General features: G+C 41.2%; 1 protein-coding gene across 4 annotated transcripts in view; it reads left to right on the top strand.

Moving 5' to 3' along the window:
- The first annotated feature begins 246 nt into the window (after positions 1-246).
- The window catches only part of LOC149127809 (uncharacterized), a 35,683-nt gene continuing 20,902 nt past the window's right edge, over positions 247-15,027 (top strand). The window contains exons 1-3 of one of the 4 annotated variants that reach the window (XM_089325700.1): positions 247-632; positions 12,174-12,211; positions 13,703-13,822. In XM_089325700.1, coding sequence (XP_089181826.1) covers positions 13,785-13,822 — 38 coding nt within the window. In that variant the 5' untranslated portion in view covers positions 247-632; positions 12,174-12,211; positions 13,703-13,784. The remainder of the gene's footprint in view (positions 633-12,173; positions 12,212-13,702; positions 13,823-15,027) is intronic. The other 3 variants (XM_089325698.1, XM_089325699.1, XR_016229036.1) reach the window with 3 other exon arrangements.

Genomic DNA, 15,027 nt, shown 5'->3' with positions numbered 1-15,027 from the left:
GAGCGCTCCTTCCCTCTCTCTCCGCCCCTCTGCCCGCCTCCAGTCCTCCTGGGCCGCCGGCGCCCCACCCTCGCGGACCGCCGTCTCCCCGCCCCTCGGCGACCCGGGCTCTACGCCCGCCGCCTCCTCTCCGCTGGGGCCGTCGGAGCTCGCCGACTCCGGTCCGCCGCCTCCGGAGCCACCCCGAGGCCCGCCTCCCGTCGCTCCTCCGGGGCGGACCCCGCGGGACCCGCCGCCTCCGGCTCCCCTGACCGGCCACCTCAGTTCTCAACAGGCTCCGCCACTCCCATTCCTCCAGGTCGACCCTGGGCCAGGACTCGGTGCTCACTGGGGCTTCCGCCCCCCTACCCTCTGAACCCTCCTCTTCCTCCTCCTCAGAAACCCGGCTGGCTGGGTCCTTTCCCATCGCTAGGCTCCAGCTCACCGCGAGTGCCCCTCGGAGAGAACCCCTCCCGCTTCGGGAGTTACTTTTTGTCGGGGGAGGAAAAAGTTCCCCGCCCTTAAAGCGCCCCCTCCCCCTTTGAGGCGGGCTCGTGGCCGCCGGGGTCTCCGAGGTTCCGACAACCCCTCCCCGCCCTCGGGCCCCTGGGCGCTACCGGCTTCCTTGACAAAGGACAAGCTCTCTTCTACAGGTGAGGAAAGGTCACACCTGTGCCCCGATTTCCAAGTCAGCCTCTGCCAGCTTTAAAGTTGGAGCGTGTTGGGCAAGTTCCCATCAGCTGCAGTTTCCAGGTCGTCCAGTGACAACAGCACTCACCTCCTGGAGGATGGTGTGAGGAGCACGCTACAAAGGCTTGGCATATGGAGTGTTAACGCTTTCCTCCACTCCTAAAGGAGCCCGTGCTGCTTTGGGTCTCCACAACTCCAACCTGGAGCAGGGTGCGCGGTCCGAGGTAGCGGTCTGCGCCCACAGCCTTGAGAGTGTTGAGCAGGGAGTGGCTGAAGTGAGGTGCCCAGAGACCATCACCTTTCCTCATCGCCCTGCTCCTACTTGTTTCTTTTCTATTCTATTTACTTTGTATACTGAATCAGCTTTTATAGATGAGGAGACAGGTTTAGGGAGAAGTGTCTTCTGTATGGTCATGGTTAACTGAGGAACTGGAAATCACTTTTTTTGTTTCTATACCGTGATATCTCTAACTTAAATATCAGGAATATATCAATTCTGGCCAAGAGGTTGGAGACTATAAGCAGTTTCTTACTCGATGTAGTTTGGAATTGTTTTTTACAGGTGTAACTATATTTAAGTTAATGCACAATAGAGTCCATATAATTACTATAAGTGGATTCAAGGCTGGTTCCTCAATCCATCAAACAAAAATTATTTTTTTAAAAAAATTCTCATTTTTTTCAACCCTTCTTACACACAAAAGCAAATGTCTACCTAGCTACCTTAAAAGGAAGACATTACGTGTTGATTTTGTTCAAAATTCAATGGAATATTTTGACGCTGAGGGGCTTATATTTTATCTGCTTCTTCTACACTTTAACAAAGTGGAAAACCAGTTGTGTTCTTTGGATAGAAGTCTGTATCTTTTCCACCACTTTTTGCTTCTTGAGGAATATTTTCTGTGTTTGTATCATGAAGTAGTTCATGCTGCGTTCCGTTCATAATTTTAGGATCTGTCCATTTCCTTCATTGTTACTCCCTGCCTCTTTGCACAGAATCGTCAACCATACATATCCAGAATTGTGTTCTGAATAACGAAATCCTGTCGTTTCATTAAATTGAACAGAGTCAAATACTATTTTGGGGCCCCAAAGTCATTTTTTATTTTTAGCCTTCCAAACTATTTAGCCTTCATTTGAATTATTACAAGCACCTGATAGGACTTTCTTTTTTAAAGATTTGTTTTATTTATTTGAAAGACAGAGTTACAGAAAGAGGTAGAGACAGAGAGAGAGGTCTTCCATCTGCTGGTTCACGCCACAGATGGCTGCAATGGCCGGAACTGTGCCGATCCAGAGCCAGGAGCTTCTTCTGGGTCTCCCACGTGGGTGCAGGGGCCCTAGGACTTGGGCCGTCTTCTACTGCTTTCCCAGGCCACAACAGAGAGCTGGATCAGAAGTGGAGCAGCCAGGACTAGAACCGGTGCCCATGTGGGATGCCAGCACTTCAGGCCAGGATGTTAAGCCGCTGTGCCATGATGCAGGCCCCTGATAGCACTTTTTTGACTTACCTTTTGTCAAAGAAAAAGACTTATCTTTGTGTCTTATACTAAGCATAGCATGCAAAAATACTTCAGTGATTACACACAGTCATAAAGATAAAAATGGCAATATTTTAGAAAATAAACTGTGGACTGCAGCTTCAAATACTTGCTTGCTGACTCTCTATGTAAAGATATGAGTTTGTTATAGGAAAGACCATTTAGGGCTGTCACAATATAACATGTGGGGAAAAGTCTGAGCTGTATGGTAGTGAAATATATGCACTGAACAACATCTGCCTGTGTTTTTTTTTTTTAATTATAGCAGCCTGATATAATCAGTATACTTAACTCACTGTGAAGAGCTTTAGTTTATGAGCTAAATTCTGGAAGCCAGAAAAGGCATCTTTCTAGTTAATACTTTCTCTCCTGGAATTTAAAAAATATGGCACCTCCTGTCTGTGGTCTGGATCAGTTTCCTTTCTCAGTTTCTCTACATATCATCAAAACTTTAACCACTAGGATAAGATTCTTTCTTTGTGACTACTTGTCATTTTCATTCATCTGTTTTACCTGTAAACTTGTCACTTATCCCAGATATTTTCAACATCACTGTAGCCCACGTTCTGAAACAGTATATGCTAATGTATGGGCTTTGTACTAGGAGTCAGAAAACCTGCATTCTATTCTTGTGTCTGTTGCCTAATAAGGTAGGCAGCACAATAACCATAGATAGGTAACTTGGCTTCTTTGACCCCAGATCCCTTCTCTGTGAATATTACATATCTGACTTGTTCCAGCCATCTCCTCAAGTTGTTGTAAAATTCAAATAAGCATGTGCATTGGGGACCAGCATCATGGCACAGTGAGTTAAGGCATCACCTGCAACCCTGGTATCCCATATGAACACTAATTCGAATTCTGGCTGCTCCACTTCCAATCTAACTCCCAGTTAATGTGCCTGAGAAAGCATCATAAGATGGTCTGAGAAATTGGGTCCCTGTCATCCATGTGGAAGACTCAGAGGGAGTTCCAGGCCCCAAGCTTCGGCCTGCCTTAGCCATGGCCATTGAAGCCATTTGTGGAAGGAATCAGCAGATGGAAGATCTCTCTCTGTCTGTCTGTCTCTCTCTGTAACTCTCAAATATATCTTTTAAATGCAATTTAAATTTATTTATTTGAAAGGCAGAGTTACAGAGAGGCAAAAGCAGAGGCAGAGAGAGAGAGAGGTCCTCCATCTGCTGCCAAGTGGCAGCAACAGCCAGAGCTGGGCCAATCCAAAGCCAGGAGCCAGGCACTTCTTCCGGGTCTCCTACTTGGGTGCAGGGGCCCAAACCTTTGGGCCATCCTCCCCTGCCCTCCCAAGCACATTTGCAGGGAGCTGGATCAGAAGTAGAGCAGCCCATATGAGATGCCAGCACTATAGACAGCAGCTTAACCCTCTGCAACACAGTTCTGACCCTGATAGACCATAGTTCATACCATAGCTCTCTCACATTTTAACTGTGTGATATTTTCTGAGTCTATGAACTTCTCTCAGTCTCGGTTTCCTTATATATATAATAGAGGATATAATTCCTACCTCGAGTTTTTGGTGGATTAAATGTAGTGACATGTTTTTATTTGTCCAAATATTAAACCACAGGATGCTGTTTTCATTGTATTTATTTTTTGTTGAAGCTTTCTATAGTTAAAGTGGTAGAGTTTTAGAGAAAATGGAGCTCTTTATTGTTAAGTGTATATTAATTCCTGTAATTTTTATGAAAGGATTTATTTTTATTAGGCTATAATACTTCTAGTAATTTATGGGGCAGACCCAAAGATTTCTGAACTTTAAAAGCAACTACCTGATGAATAAATATGTCTATACAGGGACTGGCATTGTGGCAGAGTTGGCTAAGCCAACTCCTGCAATTCTAGCATCCCATAAGAGCACCAGTTCAAGTCCTGACTGTTCCACTTCCCATCCAACTCCCTGCTAATGCACCTGGAAAATCAGTGGAAGATGGCCCAAATCCTTGGGGCCCTTCTACCAATGTGGGAAATCCAGATGAAGCTCCTGTCTCTTGGCTTTAGCCTGGTCCTGCCCTGGCCACTGCAGGCATTTGGGGAGTGAATCAGCAAATGCAAGATATCTCCCTCTCTCTCTCTGTCTCTCTCTCTGTCTCTCTCTCTAACCCTGTCTAGGTAGCATTGCCTTTCAAATAAATAAAGATTTTTTAAAAATCAACACAAATTTTGACTGAGCAATGGAAGCAGCTTTTAAGACCAAATGGACTCACACATTAGTTAACATTCTCCATGAAGCTATATTCAGGTGACTTTCAGTGCTGTAACAATGAAATAAAAGCTTCTAAGTAATGATAGGCTGCAATTGCAAGATAATTCAATGCTTGGGTTCAAATATGCAGTTGGACAATTCATATTTCCTTAAAACATAAAACTTTTCTAAAATTCCATGAAAGTCCTTAAAACTTGGGTTAAATAGAAAACCAACCTAATTGAAACAACATAGCTTTAAGTTAGTGCAAGTATAAAATGTAAGTCCACAAAAATTTGTCAGACCTTTTATAAAATATGTTTAAGAATATAGCCTATTTTCAAAGTGCCTAATTTCTATGTAATTTCAACCTGTAGTACAAAGAGTGAAATTATTGCCTCCATGGTTATATCTCTGGTTTAATCCTTCTAATTACATCTTCTTTTGGGAGTTCCACTCAGGGACTACATGGTTTTCACCAAAGATATAAAGCATCCAGACCACCTTTGACTCCCCTGTTTATAACTGAGCCAGATGTGGTTTGTAATCTGATATTTTAAGGAGGAGCTTGTTAATCACATCTTTTTTTAGTTCCCTTTCTCCCTTATGCTAGGTATTTGTAAGCAAGCACAACAAAAAAAAAAAAAAAAAGAAGAAGAAGAAGAAGAAAAGAAAAAGACATACACAGATTAGTCATGACCTTAATCATGGAATATTTACTTCTCTGACAAATAACAGTCAGAATCTCAGTGACTTATTATTGAGTAAAAGAAAATTCTGTGGTTTGAATATGGTTTGTTCTCCTAGAGGCTTGGTCCTCAGTGTGGTGATGCGGAGGTGGTGGAACCTTTCAAGATGGGGCCTAGTGGAAGGTGATTAGATCACTGGGGTGTTTCCTTCAGAAGGGATTCATGTAGTTATCTCAGCCCCCTTAAGAGGGAGTTATAAGAGAGCTTGACCTACTCTTCATTCTCTGGCTTTGATCCCGCTCATCCATGTTCTCACCATGATGCCATTACAATGAAGCCCTCACTAGAAGTTAAGCTAATGGAGCAACCCAGTCTTGATGTTCAGTCTCCAAACCTAGAAGCCAGGAGCCAGCAGCTTCTTCCAGGTCTCCCACGGGAGTGCAAGGGCTCAAAGACTTGAGCCACCTTCTACTGCTTCCCCAGGCCATAGCAGAGAGCTGGAATGGAAGTGGAACAGCTGGGACTCAAACCGGTGCCCATAAGGGATGCTGATACTGCAGGTGGCAGCTTTGCTTGCTACACCACTGTGCCATCGCCAAGAAAGAAAAGTCTTTCATCCTCTGGTTCACTCCCAAAATGGCTGCAATGCAGGAGCCAAGAGCTTCTTACCAGTCTCCCACATGGGTGCTGGGGCCCAAGCACTTGGATCATGGATCATCTTCCACTGCTTTCCCAGGCCATAGCAGAGAGCTGGATGGGAATTTGAACAGTTAGGTCTACACACCCATATGATATGTTGGCACCACAGGTGGTGGCTTTACCATATATACCACAGTGCTGGCCCCCATGCTGTGGTTCTAATGACTCCCTTCTCCAGCATCTCTCACACAGTCCAAGGAGGTTGTGGGCAGTAAACACAACTACATTGCATCTACTCTCTCCATCTCTTCCACTGTCTCAGCATCTCTTAGTAATGACAATCAGAGAAGCAAAAGACCAAGGAAAAGCAGAAGATCCATGTATAACAATTTAGATACAGAGAGCTCTTGTCAAGAGGGGTGAATATTATGTACATACAGTGACATGGGTAACAGACTAATTGCATAGGCAAAAGTAGAAAAAAAGTAAAGGATTGTGATATAGAGCAAGTGTAAGGTTTTCAGAGACAGCTCCTCTCCCAAGGTCAATCCTACTGAGCTGATGAATCATCAGAGTTCAAACTGGTACTCCAACTTTGGTATGATTTGTTACTATTTCCAGTGCCTATTTCACTTCTGCAAGTCTTGGTAGGATTTTAGTTGATGAGAAGTTTATAAGATGTAGCTGTCTTGGCCAGCGCTGCGGCTCACTAGGCTAATCCTCCACCTTGCGGTGCCAGCACACCGGGTTCTAGTCCCGGTTGGGGCACCGGATTCTGTCCTGGTTGCCTCTCTTCCAGGCCAGCTCTCTGCTGTGGCCAGGGAGTACAGTGGAGGATGGCCCAAGTCCTTGGGCCCTGCACCCCATGGGAGACCAGGATAAGTACCTGGCTCCTGCCATCGGATCAGCGCGGTGTGCCGACGGCAGCGCGCTGGCCCCGGCGGCCATTGGAGGGTGAACCAATGGCAAAGGAAGACCTTTCTCTCTGTCTCTCTCTCTCTCACTGTCCACTCTGCCTGTCAAAAAAAAAAAAAAAAGTAGCTGTCTGGCTTCCGCCCTTAAGGCATACGGATCTGGCTGAAAAGCCCATGAGAGTATTTCAGGCATGGAAAGCCAAGACACTCTGGGGGAAAAAAAAAAGAAAAAAAAAACTAAATGAAAGATCTCCGCGAGTGAGATCCCAGTGGAAAGAACAGGTCATCAAAGAAGGATGTACCTTTCTCTGAAGGGAGGAGAGAACTTCCACTTTGACCATGGTTTTGTCAAAAATTATCATAGTCAGTGAACTCAGGGGGCTTCCATAGCCTTGGCAGCTCATGGCAAGAGCCTAGGGTGATTACTGAGGCCATAAACAAGAGTGTCAATTTGTTAAGTCAACAACAGGAGTCACGGTGCACTTACTCCTCATGTAGGATCTCTGTCCTTAGTGTGCTGTACATTGAGATTTAATGCTATAACTAGTACTCAAACAGTATTTTTCACTTTATGTTTCTGTGTGGGAGCAAACTGTTGAAATCTTTACTTAATGTATGCTAAACTTATCTTCTGTATATAAAGATAAACGAAAATGAATCTTGATGTGAATGGACGGGGAGAGGGAGTGGGAAAGGGGAGGGTTGCGGGTGGGAAGGACGTTATGGGGGGCAAGCCATTGTAATCCATAAGCTGTACTTTGGAAATTTATATTCATTAAATAAAAGTTTAAAAAAAAAGGAAAAGGGAGGGAAAAGAGGGAGAAATAGAGAGAGAAAAGCATAAGAAGTTGCTAAAACATTTAAAAAATAGGTATTTATGTAAAAGAGGTGGAACATATGATCCAAGTTTTTCTCATCATATGTCTTACATCTTCGAATTACTTTACATTGAATTCTAAAATAAAATTTTTGCTTTATAACAGTTTCAGCTTTATTAATGAAAATGTCAGGGATAGCAAGGAGAGTTCCTCTGATGTCCCACAGCCAGTTTCCCCTCTTATTAACATATCTTAAACTAATTAAACAATGAATGAACCAAAATTGGTATGTTATCCTTAAGTAAAGTTTATACTTATTTGGAATTCCTTACTTTTCACCCAATATCTTATTGTGTTCTAATATCCCATCCAGGATACCATATTACCTGCAATTGTTTTGTACACTGTGACAGTTCCTCAGACTTTCTCTAGTTTTTAATGACTTCAGCCATTGTGAGGAATACTTTTCATGTATTTTGTGCAATGTCATTCAATCGAGGTATGATTGATGGCTCTGTCATGGTTAGATTAGGGTGATTTATTTAAGCAGACTAGGGCGGTTTATTTAGAGTCATTACCCTCGACAGGAGAAATTACCATTGCTGTTGACTTTGATCACTGAGCTAAGGTAGTATTTTGTAGATTTCTTAACTGTACACTCTTTTAACCTCCTCTTCATTCTGTATTTTTGGAAGGAAGACACAAGACGTAGTGCACACTTAAGGAATTGGAGGTTTATGCTGCAACTCATCAAAGACAAAGTAACTACATAAATTATTTGGACTTTTTTTACATGGAAAATTTGCCTCTTATCCTCAGTTCATTTATGCAATCATTTATATCGTGTAAACTCATGGATATTTATTTTCCACTTAGGGCTACCTGGTACTCTTCTTTCTAGAAAAAAAGTAAACATTATGAAACTAAATAAATGGAGGTTTTAGTTTTTAACAGATTCAATAGAGTTCGTAGCTACAATTCTAAGAATATAATGGTATTCCCATTTTCCTTTCCTCCCTCCCTCCCCTTGTTTCCCTCCCACCATCTCTTCCATTTCCCCTCTCTCTCCCTTTCTTTTCTCTCTCTCTTTCCTTTTTTCTTTCTTTCCTTTCCTTCTTTCTATCTTTTTATAGTTTTTGATATAGCACATGTTAAAATTATATTACAGCAAAAAGGTTTCACTAGATAAGAAATTTAACAAGTAAAAAGGAAAACAACCATAGTTTAGTGGGAATTTAGCCAACAGCTATAAATACAAATTTTAATGGAAACATGAATATATCACCCTTATATAGTAAATTTAAAAGTAATCACATATCATTAAACTATAATAGTATGGCATTCTTTTTTTTTTTTTTTTTTGACAGGCAGAGTTAAACAGAGAGACAGAGAGAAAGATCTTCCTTCTGTTGGTTCACCCACCAAATGGCCGCTGCGCCGATCCGAAGCCAGGAGCCAGGTGCTTCCTCCTGGTCTCCCATGTGGATGCAGAGCCCAAGCACTTGGGCCATCCTCCACTGCACTCCCGGGCCACAGCAGAGAGCTGGGCTGGAGAGTGGCAACTGGGACAGAATCCTTCGCCCCAACTGGGACTAGAACCCGGGGTGCCAGCTGGCCTTTCTTTTTCTTTCTTTCTTTCATTTTTTTTTAAGACTTATGTATTTATTTGAAAGACAGAGTTACACAGAGAGAGGAGAGGCAGTGAGAGAGAGAGAAGGAGGTCTTCCATCCGATGGTTGACTCCCCAATTGGCTGCAATGCCTAGAAGTGCACCAATCTAAAGCCAGGAACCAGGAGCTTCTTTCAGGTCTCCCATGCCGGGGCAGGGGCTCAAGGACTTGGGCAATCTTCTACTGCTTTCCAGGCCATAGCAGAAAGCTGGATTGGAAGTGGAGCAGCCGGGACTCAAACCAGTGCCCATATGGGATGCCGGCGCTTCAGGCCAGGGCATTAACCACCTGAGCCACAGTGTTGGCCCCATATCTTTATTTTTTTTATCTGATTGTGGACATCTTGGTTTACTCTAAATTTGGGCTATTTTTTTTTTTGATAGGCAGAGTTAGACAGAGACAGAGAGACAGAGAGAAAGGTCATCCTTTTCCGTTGGTTCACCCCAAAAATGGCTGCTGTGGCTGGCGTGCTGCACCGATCTGAAGCCAGGAGCCAGGTGCTTCCTCCTGGTCTCCCATGCAGGTGCAGGGATCAAGCACTTGGGCCATCCTCCACTGCACTCCCTGGCCACAGCAGAGAGCTGGCCTGGAAGAGGGGCAACCGGGACAGAATCCTTCGCCCCAACCGGGACTAGATCCCTGGGTGCTGGTGCCACAGGCAGAGGATTAGCCTATTGAGCCGCGGCGCTGGCCAAAATTTGGGCTATTTAAACAGTGCTGCTATAAACATGGTGGTATAGATTTCACTTTGATACAACATTTTCATGTCCTTTGAGTATATATCCAGTAGTGGGATTGCTGGATCATATGGCAAGTCAATTTCTAGTTTTTTAAGAAATCCCCATACTGTTTTCATAATGGCTTACTAATTCCATTCCCATGAACAGTGTATAAATATTTCCCTTTCTCCACATTCTTTTCAGTATTTGTTACTCTCTGTCTTTTGGATTTTAGCCATTCTGAGATGGTGAAGTGATATCTCATTGTGGTTTTGATTTGCATTTTCCTGACGGCTAGTGATGTTGAGCATTTACTCATATATTTGTTGGCCATTTGTATTTCTTCTTTTGAGAACTGTCTATTGAGGTCCTTTGTTCATTTCTTACCTGGATTTGTTGGTTTTTATTGAGTTTTTTAAGTTACTGATATATTCTGGATAGTAATTCTTCGTTGGATAGGTAGCTTGCAAATATTTTTCCTATTCTGTTGCATATTTCTTCATGGTATTGATCATTTCCTTTGCTGTACAGAAGCTTGTGAGTTTGATAAAACTCCATTTGTTCCATTTTGCATTTGTCACCTGTTCATTGGGAGTCTTGTCCAAGAACTCATCCCCTACACCAATGTTGTGGAGTGTTTCCCCTACAGTTTCTTCCAGCAGCATCATAGTCTTAGGTCTTAAATTTAAGTCTTTGATCCATGTTGAGTTAATTTTTGTATACGGTGACAGGTAGTATCTACTTCCATTCTTCTATACATATGTGTGTATGTGTACAAACACCTGGTTTTCCCAGCACCATTTGTTGAAGAGATTACCCTTACTCCATTTTATGGTCTGAGCACTTTTGTCCAAATTCAGTTGGCTGCATGTATGTGGATTAATTTCTGGGCTCTGTGTTCTGTTCCATGGATCTATGTCAGTTTTTATGCTAGTACCATGCCATTTTAATTATTAGAGCTTGGTAGTAAGCTTTGAAGTCAGGTATTTTGATAACTCCAAGTTTGATTTTTCTTGCTCATGATCATCTTGGTTACTCTGGGTTGTTTGTGATTCCATATGAATTTTGGGTTGTTTTTTCTAATTCTGTAAAAATGTCATTAGTATTGTTGATGGGGATTGCATCGAATATATCTAGATTGCTTTAGGTAGTATAGACATTTTAATGATACTGATTCTAAATGGAAGTTTTTCTAATTTGTAATTAAATTATAATGCATTAATAAGTATCAGTACATAAAGACCTAAAAATCAAGTTTTTCCAGTAGTTAAATTCAAAAAAAATATTATGTTCACAAGCACACACACAAAAAACCTTTTCAAGTAACATAACGATACATAAGGAGATAAAAGCACTAACCAAGCAACTTTTTAAAATTATTTTTAAACCAATGAACTTTTAAGCATTGTACTTGGACATACATCTTTATTCTAAAGACAAGGAGATCTATAAACTGAACTTTACTCTGCTTGGTAGGAGTACATCTCTCAGTAGTAGGTATGTAGCAATTCTGAAAATAATTCCTGTGGATTGCCTGATTGAGTAAATGAGGAAAGACAGTGAATATGCCTGAAGCCAGGATTTTCACTTTTGGAGAAGGAAGATGAAACATTAAATATAGCAAGGTTAGAAATAAAAGAACTGGTAGAATTGGATTGGAATTCTCCAAGGTTTTCCAGTAAAAGAAAAAGTATTAAATGATCCAGGGACATTTTATGGTTCTACAAAGTAAAGAAATACTTATAGTAGAATAATGATAATAATAGTAATATTCAAAAGTACATTCAGGCTAGCCTGAAGGGACTCCTCATGTCCAACTCAGGAAGTAAAATATCAAAATAAATAATGCTACCAATGGATCACAAGCCATTGCCTATAAGAAGAAACCTTGTGCCTATACTACTAATAAACAAATGAATGAATAAATTGGGCAGAATAGAAAATTCACATTATTTTCTGAAGGATCTTTTATTTTTAAGAGATTTATTTATTTACTTGAAAGTCAGAGTTACACAGAGAGAGAAGGAGAGGCAGAGAGAGAGGTCTTTCTGCTTCCCAGGCCATAGTAGAGAGCTGGATTGGAAGTGGAGCAGCCAGGTCTTGAACCAGCATCCGTGTGGATGGCTTTTCCCGATACACGACAGTGCCAGCCCCTGAAGGATCTTGTAACAGTTTAATACTACTGCTTGTAATAGGTTAGAGTGCCTGTTTTGCTATATATTTGACAATGGTGAATACTATAATTTTGTTTTTGTCCTTTAGTGCATTGTTTGATTACTATTATAAACTGAACATTTTTTATCCAAATATACAGGATACTTCAAAAAGTTCACAGAAAAGTGGAATAGATAAGTAAGTTTATTTTGATGCATACATTTTTTAAATCTCTATACATAATTTTTTCATTGCACATTTTTCATGAAAGTTTAAATATTATGTATGCATGTGTCTGTGTAATTTTTGTCATTGATAATTATGTTACTTCTGTGAAAGTATGTTTTGGTGGTGTTCTCAATTTCTATTGCAATATTAGGAATTTTTCCTTGTGGCCAGAGCCGTGGCGCACTAGGTTAATCCTCCAACTGCGGCACCGGCGTCCCATATAGGCGCCGGTTCTAGTCCCAGTTGTTCCTCTTTCAATCCAGCTCTCTGCTGTGGCCTGGGAAGGCAGTGGAGGATGGCCCAGGTGCTGGGGCCCCTGCACCTGCGTGGGAGACCAGGAAGAAGCTCCTGGCTCCTGGCTCCTGGCTTCTGGCTTCGGATTGGTACAGCTCCAGCCATTGTGGCCATTTGGGGAATGAACCAATGGAAGGAAGACCTTTCTCTCTGTCTCTCCCTCTCACTGTTTGTAATTTACCTGTCAAATAATTTTTAAAAAATCTTTTAAAAAGAATTTTTCCTCACTGTTTTGAATGATATATATTATATATATGTCCAGAGATCTAGATCTAAAACTAAAGATGGAAGCAGAATAAAGAGATAAGGATAGAGGAACTAGACATGAAAGGAGGGAAGTGGGGGAATGTGAGGTGATGGTACATACCCATATGATTTAGTATAGTACAGATATCAGATCATTTTAAGATTCCTGAGCAAAGAATTTTTTTTGGCTGATTTCCGTCACATTCCCTTCATGGCAACATGTTACTGTAGATTACAATGAATATGTATTCTCTTATCCTGAAGAACCTTATATATTCTATTTAGACAGAGACTCTTTCAAGTTCATACATACTTTATTATTTTAACTTTTCTTTCTTTTTTTTAAAGATTTATTTATTTATTTGAACTTCAGAGTTACAGAGAGGCAGAGGCAGAGAGAGAGAGAGGGAGAGAGGTCTTCCATCCACTGGTTCACTCCCCAAATGGCAAACCAGAGCTGGGCCAATCTTAAGCCAGGAGCCAGGAGCTTCTTTAGGGTCTCCTCATGGCTGCAGGGGCCCAAGGACTTGTGCCATCTTCTACTGCTTTCCCAGACTATAGCAGAGAGCTGGATTGAATAGGAGCAGGTGGGACACGAACTGGCCCCCATATGGGATGCCAGCACTGCAGGTGCTGGCCCTATTTTAACTTTTCTTTACTACTTGTAGTATAATCTATTTACATAATATTTGAAACATTTGTGACTTTTTCTACAGTATTTACTGCCCTCTGGTGTTTGCAAAGTAAGGATAATAATATATTTTGCTTCCACTTCATTTTCAGCTTATAGGATTTCTTGGCATAGATAAATTGCTTATATAAAATTGAACTGTTTTATATATTACATATTAATATTTAATATTATAATTTAATATTATATTAAATATTAAATATATGTTAAATATTTTCCAATCATTTCAGAAATAAAAAAATTAATTACAGCCCATCAGTTATTTTGGGAGAGTTCCACCATTGAAAAATCTTTTCAATTTCCATCCGGCAAATGAAGAATGAAAATTGCCTAGAAAACATACTTGCCAGGTGAGTCTTTTCCAAAGTCAGACAATGAAATATTCATAGTTATCCTGGGAAGTCCATTTCTTGAAAATGTAGCAAATATTGTGAGAGTTATAGCAGGCAAAAGGAAACAGCAAGAATGAGACAGGAGAAGAAGGCAGGGGATGTTGCTGTGTTTGAGGGTTTTTCATTTTCCCATCTGACACAGATTTACGTTAGTCCTCTGCAGCTTTGGGTCATTCTGCTTCTCTAAAATCAGCTTCAGTTTTCTAATCCATACACTGATATTTAGCTCATTCAGTAGCTTTCAAATCTTTCTGAAGGGGAGAAGGAGGAGGGCACACTTATTCAAGCAAAACATTCCATGGACTTCTAATTATAACACAGGAAAAATCAAAACTGTTCTGGTGAGAGTGTAGCACAGATTCAGGGGTTGGGGTGGGTATTGTTCCTGTCTTTTAACCACCCACCTTGTCTGCCCCTAGTTAACCTGTAGGGCACCCCTGAGTCTTCCCAATTTCATGAGGATCACATTTTGACCAATAATGGCAGCAAAAGGCAAATTCACACAAAGTCCCCTTCCTTGTTAAATACCCTCAAATGCATAAATTCTTTATAAGTTATTTTGAATTTCAAAAGCTACCAAAATTTTACTTGTACTTAACAAATTCTTAATGCTAACTGGATATTATGTTAGTCCTAAGAGTACAAAAATAGACATTTTCATTCGCACATGTACAATACATTATTAATTAAATGATTATCCAAATTAGTATAACCTCATTGAAGTGATACACTTAGTGGAGAAGAGGTAAATGTGACCATGAATGTATGAGATAGGAAGATCTGTGCTAGGCAGAAATATCAGGAGAGCCTCCTAAGGAAGGTAGTAAGTGAAGTAGGACCTAAAGGTAAGTTAGGAATTAGTCCTATAGAGAAAAGAAATAGAAGAATTTTATACAAAGCACAGGGAAAGAAGCAGCATGGTATCTTAATTAATATGTCTAAAAATTTAAACAAGGGGTGAAGAGAATTGGGAAAAGTGGGAACCAAGACAACAGAGTTTTTACCCAGGGATTTTGATCTATGTCCTCAGAGAAATGGAAAATTACTAAAGTGTTTTGAGCAGGCTCTTCATGATCAGATGACTGTCTAGAGGATGGTGGATGTATTAAAGTACTTTAAAAGTTTATAGAAAATGGAGTTGAGAGGGGCCGGTGCTGTGGCGC

Source organism: Oryctolagus cuniculus, chromosome 2, assembly GCF_051225735.1.
Source record: "Oryctolagus cuniculus isolate XC-2025 breed Fujian yellow rabbit chromosome 2, ASM5122573v1, whole genome shotgun sequence".
Classification (NCBI taxonomy): Eukaryota; Metazoa; Chordata; class Mammalia; order Lagomorpha; family Leporidae; genus Oryctolagus; species Oryctolagus cuniculus.
Note: the sequence above shows the minus strand (reverse complement) of the source record. Positions and strands in the feature narration are given on the sequence as shown.